Source organism: Anastrepha ludens, chromosome 3, assembly GCF_028408465.1.
Source record: "Anastrepha ludens isolate Willacy chromosome 3, idAnaLude1.1, whole genome shotgun sequence".
NCBI lineage: Eukaryota > Metazoa > Arthropoda > Insecta > Diptera > Tephritidae > Anastrepha > Anastrepha ludens.
In genome coordinates this window covers 43,905,637-43,932,717 of record NC_071499.1, presented here as the reverse complement: position 1 = coordinate 43,932,717, position 27,081 = coordinate 43,905,637, and the positions used below count along the sequence as shown (strand labels likewise).

Sequence of the window (27,081 nt, the reverse complement as noted above, 5' to 3'; positions counted from 1 at the left end):
TATATACATAGGCATATATACGTACATATGTATGTGTGTATATAAAGAATTTGCTTGTTTTCAAAAATAACAAAAGCTTAAGTTATTTTTAATTTAAAAATTAAAAATGACTATGAAGCACCCTATGGTGGCACTGCATGTTGACTTGACAATCACTTGTCACAACATCAATAACAACAAATAAAAAAAGTGGAAACCTAAACAAATTGTCAGTGCTAAATGCTTATTTCAGATGAATACAAATTAATTGAATGAAATGCCTGAATATTGGTTTCTTGCAATTGCAATTCCATTGTCTGAAAACAGTTATCTAAAAAAAGTATGCTTACTATGCGTCGGTTAGGCAAATAGTGTAGCGGAGGTTGTGTGCTCGTCAGGCTAATGCTAAACGTATACAAAAACATCTAATTTGCATTTATTTAATTTTTTGCGAAAGCTAATTTTTCATTTCATGTTTTTATGCGCTTAATTTAGTTCCAGCGAAAACCAATGTTTGATTTCAAAACTATAACAACTGCTGGTACATTTTCGATCGCTTAAATTTTATCACAGAATTATTCTTGGCAACACTTATTTTTTTATTATTGTTTTTTAAGAAAATTAAAACTTTTTAACATTGTGCCATTGCCATTTTATCTTCATTTAATTTTTTCTGCTTTACCACAAACTCTTTCAATTTATTTTAAATATTCCCTCGGAATGTGCCTTGTGAAATAGCAAATAGATGTATTAAATAGTTATCGGCATTTTTTCGTATTTTTTGTCCTTTCCTAAAAGAAGCACCTGACGGCTGCTCTCCACTTCAGCTTGTGTAAACTTCCCACCTAATCCGCGCACCACGTTTTCTAATGGCTTACGACAATTGCATATAGACTTTGTATGAACATACATATTTTCGTATTCAAAAGCTTTTCTTTTGTCAAATTTCACAAAAACAAAAATAAATAAATAAATTAAATTTTATTTAGTATTCTGGTAATCTGTAAAAGAAAAGCGAATTAAAAAAAAGATTCATTCGTTTTTTCCCAACGCATTTTGAGTAAATTTGTTTCTTCAATATAAAAGTGGTATAAATTTGAAAAAGCAATAAAACTTGGAAGAGATCAAAAACAATATATATTTGTATGCTAAAAGCTTTTTTTAGTTTTTTTTTTTTTTTGTTTAGAAGAAACAAGCTGCGTATAACTTCCATTAATTTTTTTTTTGTTTTGTTTTTTTGGGGGATTTCGTAATTTTAAAGTTGTTATTTTCTTTGTTTGAGATTTCAAATTGTCTATGCGCAGTGTTGTGTATTGGTGTTATCAAGTATTTTTTATGTGTATGTTTGTAAACATTATTTTTCTTTTTCTAATTGCTATAGTTTCTTTTCATTTGCATTTTTTACTCACAAATCGTATTCTGGAAGAGATAAAATCTCTACTTATTTTAGGCATTTCTTAGTAATCGAATAATTCGTTTTCACTGGCTAATTTATACATATGCATGTATGTATGTATGGTTTATTTTGGCTGCTCTACAGCAATTACCTGCTAAAACCGTTTCTCCGACCATTCATTGCGTTGCTGATTGCGACATTGGTAGAATTTTAGTGTTGCACGTGCGGTGGTGGTTGTGGCAAAGTTCTGTCTGCGGCAACACCAACACAACTACCTATGTTGTGCTGCCCACTGTTGTTGGCAGCCCCGCCTCCACCTCCACCTCCACCATTCATCATCAACCAGAGACTTGATTTATTCTCTGTTGGACGTTGTAGCGCATTGCCAACGCTATGCGTTTGACTGTTGTTGTGAACGGCGCTGCTAATGTTACCGGTAGTGGTGTTGTTGCCAACACTGTTCAAATTGTGCTGATGTTGTTGTTGTTGTGGTTGCTGATAATGGTGAGTTCCATGATGATGGTGATTATGCGGCTGCTGGTGGTTGTATTGTTGCTGCTGCTGCTGATAAGCGTGGTGATGATCTTTACTGGCATTGTGATTATTGCTGCCGCTATTCGATGTGTATCTATTGTTGATGGTTGCACTATTACCTGCGACAATACTGTAGCCAGCAGCATTTTCATAGATGCTGGCGCTGCTACTGCCACTGCCACTACCACCGCCACCGCCACTGCCACCAATGCCGCTGTTGGATACATTCATTGGAAAAGTGTTTATGTTGCCGCTGGTGTTATTATGGCTGTTGCTGCTGGCACTTATACTGCTACAACTGCTAGTTGTGGTTTTGATTTGCGATCAGTGAACGTAGAGCGTATTAAGTACTAACACATGGTGATTGTTCTTGGCCAAAGTGACTACATAACCTTCGGAGGTTATCTTTAAGCCACAACAGCGTGAAACCTTTTGTAGAGTAAAGCAAATTTTAGCAATATGAATAATATGAATACAAAATTTAATTGGGTTATTATACAGAAACACAAGCACACAAAACAAAAAAAGAAAAAAAAATTAAAAGAGTTTAAAGAAAATTTCAAAGTAATATAAGTTGTACAAAAATTCACATTCATTCAAACAAAAACCAACCCGTTTCAAGGTGTAATAAGTATACATATTTTCATTTCGCGTGACAGAAGTACGTGAAATTTTTTTTCTAATAACTACCTGCAACGAGCCATCTAAAAGAGGTAAAGAGAAATATGGTGGCGCGCAGATTAAAAGGCCAGTGCCAATGGTAAAGGCAATGAAATATAAGAAACTTGTTAAATAACTATTATTCAGAGTTTACTTCAATGACTACGTACATACACTTTCTGAAATTTGATGGGGCTAATTGTTGTTACAGAAAATTGTTATATATAGTCTAGTGCACTTGATTAGAGGCAATAATTTTTACGGAGGAAAATGTTTAATAAAGCAACCGTATTTGATCTAGTAACACAAGGGTTTCTGATAATTCTATTATATTATTCTCTTTGGAAAGCCACAGCGAACATAAAGAAACCAATAATCAACAATTCTCCAATTAAAAAGCAAATAACTCTCAAGTTTGGGCGAAAAGAGATATCGAAAAGACTAAAGTTTTCACGCAAAACCTTGAAAGGATATTTGAACCCCATAAAATAATTGATAGGTTTATCCAAATTTCTAAGCAGAAACTGAAGAAAAGTCGCGATTTTTAACCAATGCGATTTTTCATGCAATGGAAATTCTCGGATATTTTAATTCCCAAATCAGGCAAAAATACAAATGATGCAGCCTCTTATCCTCAATTTCTATACTTCCACTGTTGGGAAAACTTTTTGAGAAGCTATTTGCCACCCCTAGTCCCTACAATAAAAGAAGCTCTGGAGCAAAAATGCGTCTGCTACGCCATTTTCCTCGATGTCGCAAAGGCGTTCGAGGGACTAATCTACAAACTTAAAACAATACTTCCGATGAAGATTACAGATCTATTAGAAACCTATATCAATGATCAGTATTTTCGAATAAAGCATGGACAGGCACGGCCAAACGTACAAAAATGTATGCAGGCGCTCCTCAAGGCGACATACTCGGACCTATTTTGTACTTGTTTTACACTTCTGATGTTCTCGTTCCTGAATCCAGTAAAATCGTAACATTTGCGGATGATACGTGCGTGCTCTCCGTTGGTGAAAACGGGCTAAACTAGAATGTGGAACATGGAACCGAATGACACAAAATCAGTGCACGTAAATTTTACAAACAAAAAAAATTATCGATATATTTTCACTAAACGTTCCACGCGCTTACAGCGCAAAGTAAATGGGCATAACGCTAGACGCCAAGCTGAAATGGGGGGAGCACGTTAAGATTAAAGCAGCTGAGCTTAATATAAAATGCAATAAATTTAATTGGCTTATCGGCAGAACACACAAAGCTGAGTGTCGAAAGCAAAATCAGGTTCTTAAACTAAAGTAAAAGTAATATGGAGATAATACAACGCTGTCAAAACAACGTGCTTCGAAATATCGTTAAAGCACCTTGGTTTGTCCGGAACGACAACATACACAGAGATCTGCAGGTTAACACAGTAAACGACTCAATAAACTCTTTCGCTGCTAGGCAAGCTAAAAGTATACAACAGCACTCCAGCTTCCACTCTTTGCAACGAAACAATATACACAAGAAGATTGAAAACGAACACACTACTAGACCCTGCTAAAGCCGCAATATCGGCACACATGACTTAGCATGTATTGGAATTCTCGGCCAAGACAGGCGACAGGTGAGTGAGTATATTTGATCTTATCCGGAAAACAACTCTTATTAAAAAGCAAAAGAACTTACTTCGGATAATGATTTTTTCAGTTACAACCATCTTTGTGCACACTGCGAGTATACAGCAGCACAGAAAATCTAGCAAGAGAGCGATACGACGACGGACTGACCCAACGCGTCGAAACAGCATGTTTCCTGGGCCTACCTTTAGATGAGCTAGACGAAGACGACCGGTGATATGCCCTACACTAGCGGGGCTTCTATTACTGTTAATAAACAAACAAACGACGGTCTGATCCACGTTATCGAAACGACTCGGATTTATATCCGGCTAAGCATATTTCCCATAACTAATGAGGAACGCTAAAGCTGTTACGATAACAACAGGAAGTACAAGTCACTATTGAGCTCGATGGGCCATCAGATTATTGCAATATCCAAAAGTTTCACATTTGTTTTTTCCGGTGCAGCTCTTTAATATTATACTAAGAGCTATTTCGCAGACAACAGAACTACTTTCCGCTGAAATAGACATACGAAGTTGTAAAAACAATTTCAATTGACTCACCTTAACATGTGGACACTCAAATTCCGATTGTAAAATACCATCGCGCGAATAGCAGGCTACGTGGAAGCGATTGCCATGTGAGTCACCAATCAAAATATCACCGGCATTGGAAATATCAATACCATTTGGGAAGCAGGTGACTTTCTCATTGCCGATGCGATATTGGAAAGTACCATCTTCTTGGAAGACAGCAACGCAATGACCTTTGAAGTCGCATACATAGAAATCGTTGTCTAAAAGAAGTTTAGTTAGCATAGCAAATTATTTGCGTCAAAATTCTACACCGTCTTACCTCGTATGGCAATATCCGAAGGTTCACGCATATAGTCACTGCAATCAAACCAACGCACCAGTTCACCATCCTCCGATATGACGAACACTGTTGGTGAAACACTATCTACAGCCACAATATGGCCCTTCGAGGTTACGGCCAAGCCAGCGACGATATCAATGTATCTAAAGTGGGGAACGTAAGATGGGATATAAGTATTTATTTTGTATGTTTGTTAAATTGCAATAAATTACCTGATGGCAATCTTACGCATAAAGTGTCCGCATTTTGAGAAGATCTGCATACGTGAACGTTCATTGCCGCGATCACAGACGACAAATTTTCCATTGGTATGCATGACAGCCACCTTACGTGGATACCACAGTTGACCTTCCTCTTTGCCAGGTACGCCAAATTGGAATTTCAGTGTGCCGGTTTTGTCAAAAACTTCAATGCGATGATTATTCGTATCGGCGACAATAATCTCCTCGTCGACGCCCAAACAAAAACCATGTGGTGAATTAAATTGGCCTTTGGTGGTGCCAAGTGAACCGAATTTGCAACGAATCTGCATTGGTGTGGCTTTGTTGCGCCCGGTAACGATGTTGGTTGTGCCTGGTGCGGCACCAGCATGGAAATTTGCAATCGACATGTCGTCGACGGGTCCAGCACCAAGTGGCCCAAGTGTTGAGAGGCTGGGCGATGTGGCTGCGGGTAGGCAGAAATCTGGTAATATACAATCAATTCCGGGTGAAGCTCCGCTCGATAAAAGCTGATTCATGTCTGTGTGAAAATCTACTTGTATTATGCCAACAACAACAACAAAAAACGAGACGACGAGGTAAATAATATTCGACGTGGTGTGGTGAGTTGGCAAACACATTGGCATTTTTTTTTGTTTTTGTTTTTTTTAATTTTTTATTTATTTAATTGGTTTGTGGGTTTGTGTGGATGGTGTGGTGATTAGGCAGAGCGGAACCAAACGGAGCGATGCGCAAGGACGTTTGACAAATTTTGAAGGAATTTGGTGGTAATAATAGCAGTAATGGTGATAGTAGTTGATGTGGTAGTAGTGTAGAAGCCATTTGAAAATCAAAAATAAAATGCAAGAATAAAAAGGATAAAAAGGTAAATAGAAATCAAGAAAATCAGAAAAAAAAATCACAAAAACACTAAAAGCGAAATAACTTAAATTACAGAAACTTTTACATTTAAGAAATAATCTTAATGAAATTAGCGAAAAAATACAACATAATTGGGCATAACTATGGATATAGTTAATAATAGCTCAAATATTATATTGTAAATAATTTCGAGAAAAAGTAAACGAAATTAGCTTTTGAAAACAAAATGTTTTTCTACAGCTCTCATAGCTAATTATGCTAAAAATTCATAGCGATATAAAAAATTATATTGAAAACAAATTTTTTTAGTGAATTTTAAAAGCGATAACACCCTAGAAAGCCAGTTTACAAATTAACCAAAAAAAACAAGCTTCAACTTCAGCCTGTTATGAAATATTCAAATCAATCGGATATCAAACTCAAAAGTGCAATAAACCTATAGCTGGTAGGTGATTTAGGTCGTGGTGGTGGTAGTGCAGAAGTAGTAATTCATAGTAGAGAATAAAATCGTCAAAAATAAAAACACCCAATTTTGCTCATTCCGATTATAAGACCATATTTTTGCAATTGTACTTACCATTGTTATTGAGCCCCATTTTGGCAAGTGCTTGTAAATTGTTAAAGGCGCGCTGATCACCTGAGAGTATATCTGCCAATGAGATTTGTTGATTTTGCGATGACGATGCTGGTACTACCGCCTGGTGGTGACCACCAGCGCCAGCACCTGGGCCCACTAAAGCATCGTTTAGGGCAACATCTGGTGTTGCCTCAGTTAGGCTGGCAAGACGTGACAAATTATACTCAAGAATACTGTTGTAAGCGCTTGGTGGTGGTGCACCACCACCAACACCGACACCATTTGCTGGCCCATTAAGTCCAGCATTGAGGTTGCCGTTAAGACCGCCGTTCATACCGCTAGTACCACCGTTGAGTCCGTTGAGGCCTTGGTTAAGTGACGCGTTTATCCCATTGCCCAATGTATTGCTGTTCAAACCAACATTTAAATTATTACCAGGTCCACTCAGCGGATTGGAGCCACCAGCATTATGGCCATGACCGTGACCATGACCTTGGCCTTGATTGTGGCCATGAATGGGACCGTGCCCGCCAGAAAGCGCGTTCAAGCCGTTGGCAATACCTGAACCAGACATACCGACAGCATTGACACAGTTAACACCACCTTCGAAGCCTCTAACACCATTAACCCCATGTACTGGTGGTTGGCTTGGTGGTGGTAGTGGTAGTTGTTGCTGTTGCGAAATTTGATGGTGCAAAGTGGGTGGCTGATGTGGTGGGGAATCAGGAGCCATCACATTGGGCATTAGGAATCCATTGCCTAGTACCGAGAAATCACCATCAAAAGAGCTCTGCATGGATGTAGGCAGCGATATTGGGCTGCTGGCAGTAACAGAACTGCCACCAGCCAACTGCCCTTGTGAGCCACAAGTATTCATGCCACCATTACGGCTGCTCATCATGGTGGGTGGCATGCCGGGTAAAGTTGGTGGCGGTGTACTCTCCTTCGGTGAAGGAGGCGTGGATTCGGTGCGGAATTTTCCGAACGTCTCCTGGGCGACTTGTTCGAACTTCTCGGTTTTCGTGTCAAAAGTCAGCGAGTAGTTAATGTCACATTTGGGTGTACTACTAATGAGATTTATAAATTGAGTGCTTATTAGCATTTTCATTGAGAGAAACTCGGCGCCATTGGCCTGCTCCAGTACACGCATCGTAAACTTGCAGGTGCTATCGATTTTACCGCTGGTGTTCTCGATGTTCTGCAACAAATCCATAATTTTAAGTTCCCGTTCCGAGTGCAATTTGCCTAATTCGGTAAGTGATTGATCGCGACATTTTTCCAAAATCTTCTTGTAATTCTGATAGGTCTCCTCGATGCGGGCACGTGCCGAATCGTGTTGAGATTGAAGCTCAGTGAGAGCGCTGGATAGATTTGAAGCAGCAGCATCGCAATATTGCACCTAAGATGGAAATAAAATTGACCTTTAGAAATATAATGAAGACTGTGCTGACGAAGCATGTCGATTCCGTTGCTGACCCAAGAGTTATTGACTCTTCAAAATCGAGAGTTTCGTTGAAAACATTTGCCCTTTTTTTTAATTCGTATACTGATATTCAACTTTTTAAGCGCGCCAGATTTTTTGCAAACATGCGACTAAAGCTTTTTTTTAGAACACTTGAAAATATGTCACTAAATGCAAAATAGGCAAATTTTACAGGCGAACTTAGTTGAGAATAAAAATCGCGGGTCAAAAAAAGAAAAATTAAAAAAATATTCGCAGTTAATCTAAGAGATATTATATTTTTTAAGCGTAGATTTCACGGACAAAATTTACCAATACGACTTTTTATCTTTACTCGCAAGTTTTATTTTTGACTTTCGTCTAAAATACTTTTTTTAAATCGATCAATATGCAAATCATTCGGTGGAAAACAAATTTACGCATCAAATTAAGTAAACAAAATTTGTAGCATTCAGTAAGCAACTAACCTTTGATTTAGCTTCCTTCATCAAGTTCTCGACATCAACACGCACCGACTTCTCGGCCATAGCGATAAGATCGTAATGATGCTCACTACCTTTATGATCGGCAATTAAACAATCGTTGCAAACCGGAATCTGGCAATTGAAGCAATAATACTTTAGATTTTCAGCAGTATGCACATTGCAGAAAAGCGGCTTATGGATGGTCAATGGTTTGTCGGCTGTAGCCTTCTGTAAGTCCTCAAGCTTGACCACCTCATGATTCTCGAAGCAACGCATATACTTGTGGGCATTATCACAACCGCTACATAAGAAATTGGCGCACTCGCTGCAACGTGATATGGCTTTCTCTTTGCTCTTGCAAGAAGTGCACGACAGCTGCTCCGATTCGATGGTGGAGAGATCAAGAATATTGGTCAAAATATAATCGCATGTCAATGATTCAATGCCCTTGGAGCCAATCTGAAAGGGTAAGAGGAACGATTAAAAAACATGATATGTTTAAAATAATACGTTGTCTCGTTAACCTAATAAGCGAAATTTAGTTACAAAAATAATGACCAAACCTTAGTGAAAAAACTATTCAAATATTTCGAATAAGGTAAATCATTTGGCATAAGAATTAGCAGTGGTCGTTTTAAAATTCAAGAGGCTTCAAACCTCGTTTTCACTACTCAACACACTCCGCACTACATTCTTGGGCCACTTTGCGTTCTACTCTCTATTTTTCAGAAGGAAAACTATGCCTGGAAAAATTAATATATTTTTAGGCGCATTTCCGTTCCCAGTAAATATACAAAATTTTAATTTTCATCAAAAATTCCTTATTGTCTGCATTTTTTCATGAAGACCCGTAAAATTGTAATTTATCCAGGCATCTGTCGGCGAAACTTACCATAGTCACTTGCTTGCAAGTGGGACACTCGATAACAGATTTCAATGGTGGCATTAGTTCTCCAGCGGTCGAAGTAGTGGATGAAGCCGATGAGGAATTGCCATTCGACTCGTCTGTAAGCAATTTCAACAAACAAGATTCGCAAAAAACATGGAGGCATGAGAGCACACGAGGTGATACTAAGCGCGAGCTAAAGGTTAAAGAAAAATGAAATCATTAGGAAGTGTGAAATAGATATATATAAATGAAGCAATGCATTTCGCATATTTCATACCTGCAGATCTTGCAATTCTTGTCCATGCCATCGGCACCCAACGAGCCACACGAATCCTCAAGCGAACCCGATTCCAAATCGCTGCCTTTATTCTCGAATACCTCGCTAAACATAGTACCAGCCAAGGAGGACGAACGCGAAGACACGCTCTTATGATCGCTGGCCACAACTCCGTTACCGTTAAATTCACGTGACAACGTTGTGTTGCCACTACCAATCGGTTCGTTGTCCATGTCCAGTGTTAGCGAACTCACAAGCTTCTCCACGATAGAATCAACAGCCACACCAGTAGACGTAGCGTTCGTATTAATATTGGACGCGCCTGTGTTGTTGCCTCCGGCACTCAAATTATTGACGATGGGGGTCAGCAGTTGCTTCTCAGCACAAGCGGTAATGCCAAAATCGGGCTCCAATGATGACACCAGCGAGTTGCCAACCAGTGAGTTGGCAACAGCAGTACCGGAAGAGTTGTTGGATGTGGTCGAAGTGATATCAGTAGAGGTATTGGTGGTAGCGGGATCAAAGGTGGAAATGGCGGTGATCGTAGAAATTGGTTGTTCCTCGAGTGATGCCATAAGTGGCGTTTGCGTTTGCGCTCGCGTTTAAAAGAAAAAAATTCAGCAATTAACTTAGCTTTGAAGGCAAAAATTCAAATGCGCACTTGATACTCAGTGCCCAATTAGATTAATTGAAGCGCAAAAACTTTCGCTTGCTGACCGACAAATGCGTGTAAGCGGACAAGAGTTTTCAAGAATGCAGAGGTTTTCGTAAAGCGTGCAAATCTCAATTGCTGTCTTAATTATTATTAAATATATTTGTAGTATTTTTGAATATCCGGCGGCAAAAAACGGAAGTTGGAGTTTCGGTGATTTGTTTTAGGCAAATGCGGCAAATGCCGTTCTTTGTTGTAGTGTGTGTTTTTTTTCTAAATAGGTTTAGATTAAGGTTTTCTGCTTTTAAATCTTTTGTTGAGTTAAATTGTATGGTTTCCCCTCTTCTCAAGTTCAAGTTTGATTAGTTTTGTTCAGAGATTTTGATATCCTGGTGGTTGATTTTGTGAGACTTCTCTTTTTTCCGAATTCCTTTGTATTTTAAGGATTTGGCTTTGGTTTTTTTTTTTAGTTTTAGTTTAAAATAATACAAATATGGCGCTCGTATCTTTGCAAATTATGAGAATATATGTTTGTGTAAATGACCAGCTCGACACGATTTCATAAACTAAAACGATGAATATTTTATATATAAGTAGTAAAAGCGATAAGAATACGAGTAATGCGCGAAAAAGTTACGAATTCGTGGGAACAAAGTTTGCTTCTAAACGGCTTTCAATAAAGAAATAGGCAAAATAACGTTGGAAAAATATTTGTCGTAAATGTATATATCGTCAATTAGTAAAATGGCTTGTTTTGCGAGTAAAGTCTTAATAGAATAGAAGATTGATGTACGCCAGCTGATACGTTGTATGCCGATGTTGTTGTTTGCTCTGCAACTCAATAGTATCCAAAAGTATACGAAATTCCACTGGATTTATTTTTTTGTTTTGGGTTTCAGCTCAGCGATTGGCAATGTTCTTATTTTTTTTTATTGTTTTTTGTTTTTTTTTTTTTTTGGTTTTATTATTTTATGTGTTTGCTTTCGCTTTAAAATGGCGCCTTTTTTCAGACTTCTTTGCAACCACTGGTGGCACTAAATATTTCTGCACGAAAATCCAAAAGCGGATTTAAGCACAAATTGAAGCCTCTTATGGGTATCGTTGAGATTGAGATTATATTCAGTACGCAGAGCGTGTTTAGGCTCACACTTGGGCTAGTTAATCTCGATCAATCGCCTTTTTTGCGTGATTTTTTTTTTGTTTTTATTTATGTTCTTTTTCTTTTGCAATTCTAATTACCAACAAAACGTTGGTTTTTCACAAAGTACTTTTTTGTTTTTGTTTTGTTTTTAGTTTGAACTTATTTGTGTTTTGTTATACATATATATGATTTAAAATAAAATATTGTAATGTATATTATTAAGTGTATAATTAAAATATTTGTTATTTCTGTTTAAAACTGGTTTAAATTTGCTTTTTGTGTGCTCTTTTCAGCTACGCACAATAAATTCCTTCGACTCTTCGTCTTTCGTGTGTCGCACTCTGCTTCTACTTCTCTCGATTGCGTACACCGCTGCTTCCTGATTATTAATTTCTTTTACGTTATTAATTGTTGAATACTATTCAGATATATGTATGTGTATATAGAGTTGTAGAATCGTAATTATTGTTCACACATTTACTTTCTGATTAACAGATGAAATTTGTCATTGGATGCAGTTGCATAGTCGCCGTCGTTGCCTGCCCTTTGAATTCTATTCCAAGGATTTTAAGCGGAAAACCGTTTTTTTGGGTCTATGCATATAACCAACTGGATGAATAATGAGCGAATTAGTTTGTTGGTTGAATTTGCGTTGTTGAAGATATGCCCACGACCTTAGGCGTTGAAGCGCACGATTGACCGCCTTATGACTTCCAACTTATCTTGCCAAAGCGCCTAATTCACTGCGTAACGAAGACTTTCTCCTTTCCTTTTGCTTCGTTATTTTGTATTTATTTTAGTGCATTTAAAGAAAATCACTCTAATATTTCCGTGTAAGCCTTTGTATAATAAATACTCAGTTTATATAGCCGCTGCTGCTGTTGATATAGCTGGGGTCTTTAGTGAACAGTCTATTAAACACCCAACGTCTGCAAAATTATAAGAAAAAAATACAGAATTTTAGCTTTTTCTTTACTTATCTTTTCACTCGGTTTCAATTGTACATATTTAATTTGATTTCAATCGTACGTTTAATAAAAATATGAATGGCCTGTAGAAATTTTTACATTGACTACTGCGATTTTTTAAATAATCAACAGCAAGTAGAAACGCAATAAGCTGCTTGTGAAACATTAAATTCGGCTATTTGGCGTACTGGCTTGAAAATATTTTAGTTCGGTTTTTACTGTCACTTGGACATTTTTCAGATAGTGCACTAGACTGACGGGTGGAAGTAGAAAAAACGTTAGTGGATTTTGTGAATGAGTTGATTGAGTGACGTCCGCCGTAGCCGAATGGAATGGAACGTGACTACCATTCGGTGTACGTAGGTTCGATTTTCCGTCCATGAAACACCAAAATGAAGAACAAGTTTTTCTAATATTGGTCGCACCCCGGCAAAACTCCTAGTGTATTTCTTTCATGAAAAAACACCTCATAAAAAGCCGTTCGGCTTAAAACTGAAGGTGAAAATGAGAGGAGGAGCTCGGCCAAACACCTAACGAGAAATGTACATGCCAATTTATTTTTTTATTTTTGTTCGGAGGCAAATTTTCTTCTTAGAAATCGGAAATTAAAAAAAAAACAAAAAAACTTGTGGAACTGTCTAGAAATTATTGTATATACTGATGAGGTTTATATCTTGAGGATAATATGTATACAGTGATGCTACTTTGCCAACTTCCTACACATTTTTCTTACAAACTGCATAAGGGGTGTTGCTAGTCGACCTGCCGTTGTTGCTGAAACGGAAAAAATATTCTCCAAAAATTTGTGGAAAATCTGCTGAAAACTGACAGCTCTCGGCCGGACTTGAATCGACTATCGAGGGAATGGTTGAACTATGTATGTATATCCACAGTGATCGTTCGAATAAAAGCTGTTGTTTTTTTTTTTTTTTTTGGACTCACCGGAAAAATGTTAAGTATAACAACAAAGCAATGAAATATGGAATAACTTCTACTGTAATTTTGAAGGTTTAACTACTAGTCTATATTACTACCCTCCCGTTCTTACTAAACTCAGTGAAAGAGTAAGAAAAACACGCACCGAATTGGGCAGGAGCATATCGTTCTCTCTAAAACACGGTAGGCTGCCTTCATCCAGCTGACAGAAAGTCTTCTTTCGACATAGAGGGAATCGACAATTTAAAAAGCTCGTTTGTTAAAACACAAAAAGAGCGTTCAAGAGAGTATCAATGAAATTAACTCAACATTGTTGGCCTAACACTAAATGTTGTACAGGTTGATCAATTTAGAGTTATCGGATTCTAAATAGAAATAAAACAACGAAAAATCAAATTGATTAGGCAATCTTTATTATTTTTGTGTAGAACCATCCATGACATTTATTTTTTAAAGATAATCCCTTTCAGATGTTGGCCGCAACTACGCCGTGATTCGGCCATCCGTAAACATCAATTTTGAATGACTCGCTGGGGGAATTCAGTTGGTATCTGGTGAATAACTTTAGTGACGTTGGCTTCCAATGTCTCAATCGAAGCTGGTTTATCCACAAAGCATTTAGAGTGTACATACCCACACACTTAAAGGTCCAAAGGTGTGAGATCACACGATCTTGGTGACCAATCCACTGGCCCGAGACGAGAGATAAATTGTCCACCGAAACGACGACGCAGTAAATCCATCCTCACGTGCTGTATGGCAAGTAGCGCCGTTTTCTTGGAACCAAATGTTATGGAGATCACGGATCTCCATGTCCGGCTTCAAAAAGTCGCGATAGCGTTTGCCATTCACTGTTATATTGGCGCTAGCCTCGTCTTTGAAAAAATATGATCCGATGATTACCTATAAGCCGCACCAAACGTTAGTTTTCAATGGATGTAATGGGTGTTCTTAAATGGCTTTGGGTTGCTCTTCAGCCAATCACGGTAATTTTACTTATTGACGTAGCCATTAAGCCAAATTGGGCCTCATCGCTGAACACCATAAGTTGGCCACTTGAACACTTCACAGAGGCGTAAGCCTTTCCATGATGAAATGTCAATAAATACTGAAAAAATTATGTATTTAGTTTGACAGTAGTCACGCGTGATCTGTAAAAAAAAACTCCTATTGAAAAAAGTACATTTTTTACAAGATTCTTCAGGTGCTGCTTTTCAATAAGAATTTATGTTTCACTTTGCTGCGTTAATCCCGACAAGATTTTTGAGTTTTAAGGCTGTAATCGATTCGATTAGCTCCATATAAGTACTCTATCGTTAAGATCTCATCATCATGACAGCAGTTCGGGGTGAATAATTGCTTTCGTTACAATTCGCCTCAACGTCACTAGGCCATCAGCTTTTAGTTTGATATCAGAGATGCTCATAGCTCCAAAGTCGTCATCTCTCCATTGTTTTCTTGGCCGGCATGGGGTAGGGTACACTAGATAGTGCTAGTTTACTGGGGCGGCAGCCCTTGGTCGGGAAAAACCCTAGACATTCCGGTAACGTAGAACTGGCTGCCATGTCTTGGCCGGCCTCTTCTCCTTCGCCTTGTGGATTTGTTCCGAAAATCTTTTTTATAACTCTTTTATTGCTCATTTGTAGAAAGTGACCGTACCATCCAATCCTTTGCGCTTTGATGTACCTGATTACATTTACACCCCTGATAAGTGTGTCTAACTTGTCGTTCTGCCGAATACGCTAAGTACCGCCTTCGAGTGGTACAGGTCTATATATTTTCCCTAGAATCTTTCTTTCAAACCATTTTCAAAATTAATTGATCGGTTTCACTGAATTTCAGCACCCAGACTACGCACCCGTATGTGAGTGTTAGTCTTATGACAGTTTTGTTTATTCGTACTTTCTGGTTTGTAGAAAGTAATCTCGACTTCATCAGTTTTGTACGCGCGAAGTAAGATTTATTTGCAGCTTGTATCCTGTCTTATATGACAATCACAACTCCAAGGTACATAAATTCATTGACTATTTCAAAGCTATTGCTGCCGATTTGTAAGTTAGGTGTCTATCTTTAATATCGCAAGATCGGGACGGCCAATTAAAGGCAGAAATTTTGTGAATTTATGCGATCAGAAAATTTTGTTTACAATAACTTCATTGTTTCTGTGGATGTGTGACATATGGCACCGTTTCGCTCTGTTGAACAACCAAATTTTAGTTGTTAATATCTTTTGATGGCGTAATCCATTGTCCATAACCGCATTTTCAGCCGAATTTTCGAAAAATGGATGAATTACGCCTCCAGACCACTGCGATGTCACCACAAATCCATCGACCAAATTTTTAATAATGTTCAAATTCTTGTAAAATAAGTGGAAGTTTTAGTTGATTTGATGGTTGATTTAAAAATTTTTTTTTTCATATACTATATATACAGTGCACTCGCGGTAACTCGAATAGCCGCTAAGTCGAACGACGTGCTAACTCGAACACATTTTTCCCCCTATTGACTTCTTTGTAACTCGAACAATAAAAAAGCGCTATAACTCGAACAAAAAAACAAATTTATTTGTACACACATTCTTTTCAAACATGTACATTTTGTACATACATACATATGTAATAGTATATGTATATAAATTATATGTATACTAGTGTATTGTCCATATGAATATTTCGGCGTTAATATCCCGTTAGTTTTCTGGGAACAACATCTTGCATTGACCAAATTGCTTTAAATTTGTCATTTGTAGTATATCAGTGCACGTGAGTAATGGATCGTAAAAGGTTGAAGTGTTTAACATTAAAAGAGAGGGCTGAAGTCCTTAACAAAATTAAACGTGGACGTAGTGTTACTTCTCTAGCGAAGGAATATGGGGTAGCCAAGTCCACCATAAGTCTTATAAAAAAGAAAGATAAGGCAATTTATGGCTTGCACTAACGCTACCGGCAACCATAAGCTTAAACTTCTCGTTATTGACAAAGCAAGAAATCCTCGTGTTTTCAAAAATTTTAACTGTCCGGTGGAGTACAAAAATTCCAAATCAGCCTGGATGACTTCGGCGATTTTCAAAGACTGGTTTCATAATTCGTTCGTGCCGCAGGTAAAATCCAGATTCATTAAAACAATTTTTTTAACCAAGTTAAATGACTTTAATATTTAGGTAAGAAAATATTTGAAAGATGGGGGACTACCTGAGAAGGCTCTTCTTCTAATTGATAATGCCCCATCACATCCCAACGGAATCGAATTAAAGTCCGAGGATGGTTTAATTTTAACTATGTTTATGCCGCCGAATGTGACACCATTGATCCAGCCAATGGACCAAAATGTAATTCGTATAACGAAACTATACTACAGAAATTTTCTACTGGCTTCCATTTTCAACAATCGATCGAAAAATCGATATCAATGACTGTTTTTTTAACATAGCACACTCAATTGATAAGTCGAACAAATTCGATAAATCGAACAGCGCCTGTTTTAATTAGTTCGAGTTATCGCGAGTGCACTGTATAATCATTGGGCCTTAAACAATTTTGTAAAAAAAAAAAAAAAAAAAAACAGAAAAATGCAAAAACATCTCTACATGATTAACGTACAAGTGTACCAATGAAGAATCTTCCAAATACAATTATAAATTAGCCTGCACTCGAAACCTCAATTAAAAATATTAAACGCATGAAACTAAAGCATGTTTAATGTAAATTTAAAAATCTACACGCAACCAAAAAACACGCAAAGAATTCAAAGAGTGGGGCGCCGTGGGTCCACACATGCATACATACATGCTTACATAGTACATCTGGTTTCTTATTCACCACACGCCATTGCGATCTCGGACTATAATTGCAATAAAAGACTCTTTACATTGCATTAAATATGCAAAATGTTAAGATTGCATATGTATTTACATATATAAATTAGTGTTGCAGAGTCAGAAGTAGGAGCAACAAAAATTATTGAAAAAATCAAAAAAAAAAAAAAAAAAAAGGGCAAACAAAAGAGAAGAAACAAAAATTTAAGAATATGAGAAATGAAAAAGCTTGCAAAGTAATACATATAAAATAATATATATACTTATATGTACATAACAAAATATATATACCGATATCACCGCAATATTTTGACCAGTTTTGACTATTTGCCTTTTTTTCGGATGTTCATTACTGTTTTTATAAAAGTATAGGTCATTGTCTAACAAAAACTATATAACTAAAATTTAACGAATTTACAAAAGCAAAAGCAAGCCAGAGGATTCCTCACTTCATTGTTAGCATAACGGTAAGTAATTGCAACCACATGTAAATACCTCCCTTTTGGGGGATTTGGCTGAGCTCCTTCTTCTATTCGTGGCGTGCGTCCTGATGTTGTTTCACAAATGGAGGGGCCTACAGTTTTAAGCCCACTCCGAACGGCAGATGATTTTTATGAGAAACTTTTTTATAGCAGAAGTACACTCGGAGATGTGTCTGCCGCAGGGCGCCTGCTTTTAAAAACACTTTTTCTATCATTTTAATGTTACATTCATTGGGTGCAGTTTTAGCGCATATTAAATTTCAGCATAATAAAGGGCAAGTTCGAAGTTACTAAAAAGCCCCATTTCCATTTTATAATTTTTTTATTGTTATTCATTTTTTGTGTGGAGAAAATGCGCAACACCATAAAGACTTTCACACAATAGATTTAGATCACTTAGTCCTATCAAGAGAAAGAGATATTTTCAGATGCTGTAATGACTTCTAGGGAAGTTAGGAAATATAGTTTTTTTTTAAACTAAATGATGTGTTTTCTCCAATAAAAGTTGAATGAATCTGCAGCTCAGTAGCCATACATAAGAAGGGTAAGCGATATAATGTGACATATACAGGAAAAGAATGGAGCGATAACGCCAGAAGAAGCGTCCATATAAAAGTAAGAAAAGTGTATTTACTAAAACTGCATACCTCGGAGTTTTCTAAATATTATGATTAAAAAGTACAAATGTTTATAACGAGTCTTGTTAATTTTATACAAAATTTAGAGCTTTGTGTTATATGGTAAAAAAATAAATAAAATAAATACATAAAAAAATATAAAAATATATTAATAAACAAAATTTTAAAAATAATAAAAAAAAGTAATAATAAAACCAAAAAAAAAAAAAAAAAAAAATTTATAATAAAAAAAAAAAAAAAATTTATAATAAAACAAAAAAAAAAATGTATAATAAAAAAAAAAAAACAAAAATGTATAATAAAAAAAAAAAAAAAATGTATAATAAAAAAAAAACAAAATTTATAATAAAAAAAAAAAAACAAAAATGTATAATAAAAAAAAAAAACAAAAATGTATAATAAAAAAAAACAAAAATTTATAATAAAAAAAAAACAAAAATGTATAATAAAAAAAAAAACAAAAATGGATAATAAAAAAAAAAAACAAAAATGTATAATAAAAAAAAAACAAAAATGTATAATAAAAAAAAAACAAAAATGTATAATAAAAAAAACAAAAATTTATGATAAAAAAAAAAAATGTTTAATAAAAAAAAAAAAACAAAAATGTATAATAAAAAAAAAAACAAAAATGTATAATAAAAAAAAACAAAAATTTATAATAAAAAAAAAACAAAAATGTATAATAAAAAAAATACACAAAAATTTATAATAAAAAAAACATAAATAATAAAAAAAACAAAAACTAAATAATAAAAAAAAAAAAAAATAATAAAAACAGTTTGTTTGGAGCTTTGTGTTATATGGTAAAAAGAAATAATAATAAAAATTAAAAAAAGCAAATAAAAAACTATATATACATATGTACATATGTGAAATTAATAAAAAAATAAGTAAAAAAAAATAAAAACAAATAAAAAAATTTTAAAAATAATAAAAACAAAAAATAATAATAAAACCAAACAGTAATAATAAAAAAAAAACATAAATAATAAAAAAAAAAAACAAAAAATAAATAATAAACAAAAAAAAAATAATAAAAACAGTTTGTTTGGAGCTTTGTGTTATATGGTAAAAAAAAATTAATAAAAATTAAAAAAAACAAATAAAAAAGCTATATATGTATATGTACATATATAAAATAAATAAAAAAATAAAAAATAAATAAATAAAAAAAATAAAAACAAAAAAAAAAAAATATAATAATAATAAAAAACAAAAACAAAAATTAAAAAAAACATAAATAATAACAGATTGAAGAAAAATATAACAATAAAAAAAAATTTAAAAAAACAAAAACAAAAAAAACAACAAAAAAATTAAGCAAAAAACAAAAAAAAAAAATAAAAAAAAAAATATAAACAGAAAACAGAAAAAAAAAAATTAAAAATAAAATAAAAACGCATAAAAAAAATAAAACCAAAACAAACATTTAAAAAATTAAAAGCAAAAAAAAAAAAAAACAAGTTAAAATTTTGCAATTGGCCGCGCTCCCATTATTATGACCCCAGGTGTATATAGGAGGTAAACGTAACTAATTAGTTTTTATTTAATATTCACTTTGCAATTCATGATCGCGGTCGAACATTTAAATCAGGTTGGCTGAGTAGAATATATAGTAAGTCATTGAATGTATCTTATTATCTTGTATTAAACAAACTGGCTGAGCCATCCAAAAAAAAAAAAAACAAAAAAAACCCCTAGTCATTTCAAAAGAACGCGTTTGCCACAATTTATAATATTAAGTGGCTTAATTATACTCCAATTATGGACCAAATCTGATATTGATATAGTTTTTCGAAATATCTTAACCACCCGAACATATTTCTTTTAGGTACATACAACTATATTCCGAGCGACTAAAATATGATATCTAAAAATACATATCTCAAATATATTATATAAATATTATTTATAAATATTTATTATTTCTCAACAGGGTTTATAAAGGTTAATTTAATAATTAAAAAATAACAAGAGTTCGAATTCAAAAACTTGGTTTTTAGATGGTGAATTTGCTAGCCGAGTTTTATTTAATATAGCTCATTTTAGGCAAGTTTGCAAAACGCAGTTTCAAAGTTTTTCAATTAACTAATCCTCCCTCCCTTCATGATGTTTAAAAAAATAGTTTTTGGATTATGACTCTTGCAGAAAATGAGCGATGTGTTCTTGTTTGTTTTCTGAAATCTGCTTCTTTACACCATTTAATTACCTACAATTTTATAAATGTTTTTGATTCTTTGTAAGTTTTTTTTCAAGCTTTGACTTTTTTATTAAATTAACAAACAAGTAGACATTTTAAAAAATAGATGTACAATTTTCAGCAATACATACTCTAGTTCGTATGTTCTTTCCATGTATAGAGTATCCATACACATACAAAATAATGGAATCATAAATTTTTCCAAAAAATATAGATTATTCTACCACAAAAATCATATATCTCAATGAACAATGCAACGAATGCAAATTGTCCTCTCTATGGAGAATATGTGCAACACCGTCGGTGGAAAATATTATCAAAAGTTAAAGAGAACTTTGAACCACTTCAAACTTGCACCTTATTATACTAAAACTTAATGGGCTTTAGCTAATTTTTTATAACTACAACTTTATACCCCAGTTCTATAACTGTGTACCCAATATTTTTTTTTTGTTCTGATTAAAAGGTTTGAAATTTTAACGAAAACTTTAGGATTCTTATAAATGTGCTACAAAGTTTGAAACTTTGATTTAAATTAATATTAAATATAATATATGATAAAAAAAAAATAATAACAGTAGCCAAAACTGCCCAAATTATTGGGATTTTATTATTTTGTTCATATTTGGACGTATGTATGTATTTGCGAAAAATAAGAAACGCGTTCTTACCTTAGTGCCTCTAAAGTAAATTTTTGCGTTTATAAAATGAAAATGTATGGTGCAATATAAATATTTGATTTTTATTTCATCTTCAGTACAGAAAGTCGATAATTGTGAGAGCTTTGATTATAGCAACAGCCTTTGATTCCACTAGTGACGAATGTTTAGGGGTTACTGTATTTTCTAAGGGGAGAAAAGGTTAACAACAAATTGAGGAAGCTAACAATTCACCTAACGAGCATACGACAACGCAACGTTTAAACTAGTAAACTTAATAAAGCGTGTGCAGTTCCTACACTAAAATGGGGAAAACACATTACCACCACGTAAAGTAACAGCGGAACTAATAATTATGAAAAAATTAGTTAGCAGCAGCCGACGCCACCGATCGCCCAACTAATGCGATAAAAGCAAAAAAACAATATATATGTATATGAGATTTTACGGTCAGAACAACGAGAAGCAGCAAACAATGAGAAAAACACGTATACGCAACGTGTGCCAAGCAGCTTCAAACACTGAGCGACATTAAATGTGTGCATACATGTACTCAAGCAGCTATTTGATTTGTAGATACATACAAACATTCTTACACAATTGAGGATAGCTTCGTGCACAACAATAAAATATAGAGTAAGAAAGGTAACGTAACCCCAAAGCATCAGTGCAGAGCCGTAGCCGCAAATGACAGCTGAAACTGATTGTAAAGGCGCATCTGTTCCCCATACAGATGTGCATATGTATGTATGTACATAACAAATATTTTATACACACATCTATATGGATACCTATGTATGTATACATTATGTGCACCAATTTATGTCGTTAGACAACTGAATGTGCAATAATCCGAACATCTTTCGTATAAATTACGTTCTATTGCAGTTATTGGATTGAAAGATGGAAAATAACGTGAAAGATATAACTAATAATGTTTGGCGGAAAATTTTTTTTTAAATATTACATTCACACAACACACTTGTATTCGTAGACAAATTTATAAACACGGAGTCAAGGTCAATATATAGTACATATGTATGTACATATGCATGTATGAATGTCCAGAGGCTTTTGAAGCCGAAGTCAAAACGGATATGCAAACATTAAAAATTTGTTTATTCTATTATGATAAATAAAAAATTTTGAATATATTTATTATGCATTTAACAAATTTATTTCGCCAGCACACAATTGCAAGCTTCCCAGAGCATTTTTGCCACAAAAATAATATATTTTTTATGAAAACCTTTGGAACCGGCATAGGCTAGGACTCTTTCTGATTGCCCGTCACTTTGTGAGAAATATTACGAATTTTTCAATGAAACTCACAGCAGATGTTGATTTAGTACTTATTTTTCTTAAGCTAGCGCCAACACTATTCAGTTAATAATAGTTTTTAAGTTATTTGTTAATAAAATTTGTTTTTTACCTTCACCAAATTTTGATACAATAAGTGCACTTATCACATTTATTTTAATAATTATTAAAACTGTTTAATATACACACACGTTTCTAACACTTTTTATTGATATATTTCATAAATTAACAATTTAAATTGCAAACTCCAAATATGCCAGCCAAGTTAACAATAACTAAAAAGCATCGCTGAAATGGAGTGCTGCCAGAAGCAAAGAAAACAATGTGAACGCGAAATAAAACGAAGCAACATAGGAACATAATTTCCACACTCTTCTGTTAGAATAATGAGGCGAATTTCGCCTGCAGCGCTATTTTTTTTTTAATATAACTTATATATCTCTCTATACTACAACGGTGAATGTCTGTACGTTGTCCGCGCATCACTACGAAACGACAACACCAAATGACGTAAAAATTTTTAAACATTCATATTTTCACCCAATGAATGTTGTAGGCATGTTTTTATGATGGAACTCCCTTCCCACATCCCCCAGGCCGCGCCACCACTCTCATTCGTCACTAATAATTATTTATTACAATAATTATATATATATGTATCCATAAATATACCTATATATATGCCTAGACGTATGTAATATAATATAAATAAACTATAAAATTTTGTATTTTTATTCATTTATTATATTCTAAAATGTTTTATATTGTTTATTTATAAGATGTCTGACAGCACTTCTGCTTGTTGAAATAACCAAAATAGGAGAATTCTTGGACAATTTTACAAATTTTGAAATCAAAAACCTTAAAAACTATAACCCCGCTACCGGTGAGGTTTTCACTTTTAGAAAGTAGAATGCCTCCTCTACCCACCTTATAACCCTTTTTTTAACAGTCATGGGCAACCAGATGGAAATTTTCCCCAAGTCTTATAATTGCATTTGAGTAATGTTTTTAGTTGTCCTTATACGTACATTTCGTCTTTCTTAGTGGCCTCAACGGTGATGGTGAAAATCGCATTAAAACGATGCGGCTACTGCCATAAATGAGCAGTAATAGTGAAAAAACAATGACTGCTCATTCATGGCAGTAGCCGCAACAGCGCGGCCTGATGAGCCACGCATAAGACAGTCTGTTGTTTCGTCAACCGATGAGACTTGGCTTTCGGTTAATCCTGGCATAATAATGCCATTATGGTTCTCGCACATTTCTACAATAGATTGCTCATGGGGCTGATCCGACAACAAATCATATAATTGCTCCTGATACAACTTTTTTCTGTTCTTTTATGGAGTTGTATCAGGAGCAGTTATATGAGTTGTTTCGCTACGAAGTTATATTCACTTTCTAACGTTTTAATGCGTTCAAAGATATCGCACATTATTCGCGGTATAACCCCTGCCATTTCATCCAAGTTTCCATAGTGTGAGTCTTGCCAGAACCAGTCTGACCATAGGCAAGTATTGTGGCATTGAATCCGGAAAAGAATTTGTTCAATAGTCCCATCACAATTACATCATAGATATATTCCTGCGTGTATCGTGCATCAAACACATAATTGAAAGTGAATATATCGCTGCGGTTTACAATCACCTGTGCAGAATCGTCGACGCGCTCCACAGCTTCTGGGAACCACGCTCTCGTCCTGAAGGCACAATAGGACGTATGCGTACCGCCACACGCACATTATTGACATCTGACATTGCCGTTTATCTTTGTCACTTAATTTATACTTTCACCGATTTTTAATTTATACTATCGATTTTTTCCTCGCAGGTTCACCGGTTTCTTCTCGCGGAATATTATTCCAAAATTACTTTCTGTCTATACCGTTATAACGGAACAGAAATTAAAGCTGGCAACGGGTTGCCATGTAAAGCATAGATAATATGTAAATTATATGAATATATATATCAAATATTAATATTTGATATTTTTTAAATAAAACATATATATGTATGAAATATTAATAAATAACTTTTTTTGTTTGAATACAAATCTAAATATCCTACACCCACCAAATATAAATCCGTAAACTCAAAATGCATACAATCAAACATACTTTACTTAAATATATATGTATATAAATATATATGTATATATATATCCATAAATACACCTATATATATATATATATATATCCCTAGACGTAAGTAATATATAAATAAACTATAAAATTTTGTATTTTTATTCATTTATTATATTCTAAAATGTTTTATAGTGTTTATGTATAAGATGTCTGGCAGCACTTCTGCTCGTTGAAATAACCAAAATAGATGAATTCTTGGTCAATTTACAAATTCTGAATTCAAATAACTTAAAAACGATAACCCTGCTACCGGTGAGGTTTCCACTTTTAGAAAGTAACCCTTTTTTTTTAATTCATGGGCAACCAGATGGAAATTTTCCCCCGGCATATTCCATTCTATTTCAGGAAGAAACCCACGAATTAGTTGATAAGCTCGGCCTTAATATGTACAGATTGTACGGAGAATATGAACATCACACTACAATTATTCAGAAATGTGCACGTGTTAAATAGTAATTTTGTACAAGCATAAACTTATGCTTTTGTATAAAGCTATGTACATATGTTACAATTCAATCCTAGATCAAAAATAAATTTGGGTCGCACCAAAAGCGTACATATATGTATGTACATATCTGTCATGCAATAAATATGAGGTGCCGTGTATTAAATATGAGGTTGAGGAATTCAATTACATAAGAAATCTTCTTAGATATTTAGCATACGGAAGCTTTTGAAGTTCGTACATATCAATCCCAAAGTACATTGCTTATTTTGTTATCTTCATAAAACACAACATTTCAATATTTTCAGTTGCTTCGCAACATGTGCTTTTATATTTAAATGTAGTGCACTTTTTTATTATTATAGGAGTTTAATAACTTATGCACCTGCGAGTAGTTGGATAGAGACAAAAATGTATTGCATGATTTGTAGATTCTGTAACACTGCTCAGCTTGTGCATAAGCATTTTTTTCCATAATCAATCAATATTTGAATTAGCACTTTGTCTGCGCGCCGAACGTACACACATAATTTCCCAGAAAATATATATACGTTAAGCCCTCTTGAAACTTTGTGGAATAACAACTAATTTATTTACATATTACAAGTATTTTCCAAAGTTCCTCATTAATTCATAAATTGACCAAATAGTTTGTCGTTTAACATAAAACGTGTCCACTCGTTAGTCTGCGCATACCAGCGATCCTGTAACCTTCAAAGTGTAACACACAAGGTTCTGGCAACTCTGTGTGCTGCACAGTTCGTTGCGGTATTCGAATTATTGAAATTACCTATCTCGATGGTTTGACATCACGTATGTATAATTCATATGTATGTGTGAATATGTTATTCTGTCCTTTTGCACTTGCTTCTTTACTGGTTCTTGCAATTCTTGTCCATTCTTTATGTACACTGCTTTTATGTCGTGATTTTCTATTATTTTTTAGTTTATTAAATATTCGCCCTTTTTGTTTTGTAATTGAATACGCGCATCTAAATAAACTAGCTAAATTTACTACTACTACTAAATTTACAATATCCGTATTATAAAAAAGAAAAAAACTTTTTTTACAGCGCTAACACAGCAGTAGTAAAAAATTAAATATTTCCATACATTATGCCCAATCCAGATCAAGCCGACCTCCTATTTGTTAAAGCGTAAGCAAATTTTCGACCCTGGATAGACAATCAGTGTAAGGAACGTTCGGCCACCCTCCGCATTCTGTTAAATGTCTAACGAGTATTTTACACATCAGTTCGTGTTCCGGAAGGCCCTGTGGCCTGCTACCAGCAAGCAAGCCCACCACCACCCAGCGAATACTACTGTGGCACGCGTACAAATACATGCACGAAAAGCCTCGTGCCCCTTAAAGCAGCAATCAAAACCATAGTACTATTGTCAATGCTCATTTGTCCTTGAAAGTAATTTTCTTTTCTCAGGCTCCAACAGAAATGTCCTTCAACTTAAAAATCTCAATTTTCATTGTAATTTTATGTTTTTGCAACTCTTAATTTTATTTTTTTAGCATTCAACACTTTTTTTCACGCTATTTCTAGATTTTTTCGCGACGACCCCTTTCACCGCGCCACATGAAGAAAGAACTTTTCGTTTCCAATGTCGAGATATTTTTCAGTGTTTTTTCAATGCAAAATTACACATATTTATGTAAGTTTTCCATTTATTTTCATATCACAACATATTCAGCACATTTTATACTCCATAAATATGCAATTTTTATGAAATTTAAACACTCACCTTTGCCATCACAAGATTTTTTCACTATTAATGGAATGGCGCAGGCTGTAAAGTAAAACTGTGCGGTGTGAAAAAATTTCACGAGCATTTTGCGCCGGTTCAGTAGGGGG

At 34.5% G+C, this 27,081-nt stretch overlaps 2 protein-coding genes across 4 annotated transcripts in view; both read right to left on the bottom strand.

Moving 5' to 3' along the window:
• Positions 1 to 2,242, bottom strand: part of LOC128857834 (uncharacterized) — a 7,649-nt gene extending 5,407 nt beyond the window's left edge. Inside the window, exon 1 of the mRNA XM_054093615.1 lies at positions 1,527 to 2,242. Within this exon, the coding sequence (XP_053949590.1) occupies positions 1,586 to 2,140 (555 nt within the window). The 5' untranslated portion in view covers positions 2,141 to 2,242 and the 3' untranslated portion in view covers positions 1,527 to 1,585. The remainder of the gene's footprint in view (positions 1 to 1,526) is intronic.
• On the bottom strand, positions 2,134 to 27,081 carry LOC128857833 (brain tumor protein). 3 transcript variants are annotated; one of them, XM_054093612.1, is made up of 9 exons: positions 26,972 to 27,081; positions 9,810 to 12,531; positions 9,536 to 9,725; positions 8,647 to 9,102; positions 6,718 to 8,116; positions 5,271 to 5,814; positions 5,038 to 5,201; positions 4,746 to 4,978; positions 2,134 to 2,338 (listed from the first exon to the last, which is right to left on the bottom strand). In XM_054093612.1, the coding sequence occupies exons 2-9, from the start codon at positions 10,382 to 10,384 to the stop codon at positions 2,234 to 2,236; spliced, it is 3,666 nt and encodes a 1,221-aa protein (XP_053949587.1). In that variant the 5' UTR covers positions 10,385 to 12,531; positions 26,972 to 27,081; the 3' UTR covers positions 2,134 to 2,233. The 3 variants fall into 3 exon arrangements, with proteins under 3 accessions (XP_053949587.1, XP_053949589.1, XP_053949588.1); XM_054093614.1 differs by having other exon boundaries at positions 5,271 to 5,811; XM_054093613.1 differs by lacking the exon at positions 26,972 to 27,081 and adding an exon at positions 24,276 to 24,493.

Coding starts and splice junctions, on each gene's coding strand:
- LOC128857833 (XM_054093612.1), bottom strand. CDS start 10,384: ATGGCATCACTCGAGGAACAACCAATTTCTACGATCACCGCCATTTCC. Junction 5,815..6,717: donor AATGGGGCTCAATAACAATG/GTAAGTACAATT, acceptor GCATAATACAAG/TAGATTTTCACACAGACATG. Junction 2,339..4,745: donor TTGAGTGTCCACATGTTAAG/GTGAGTCAATTG, acceptor ACTCTACAAAAG/GTTTCACGCTGTTGTGGCTT.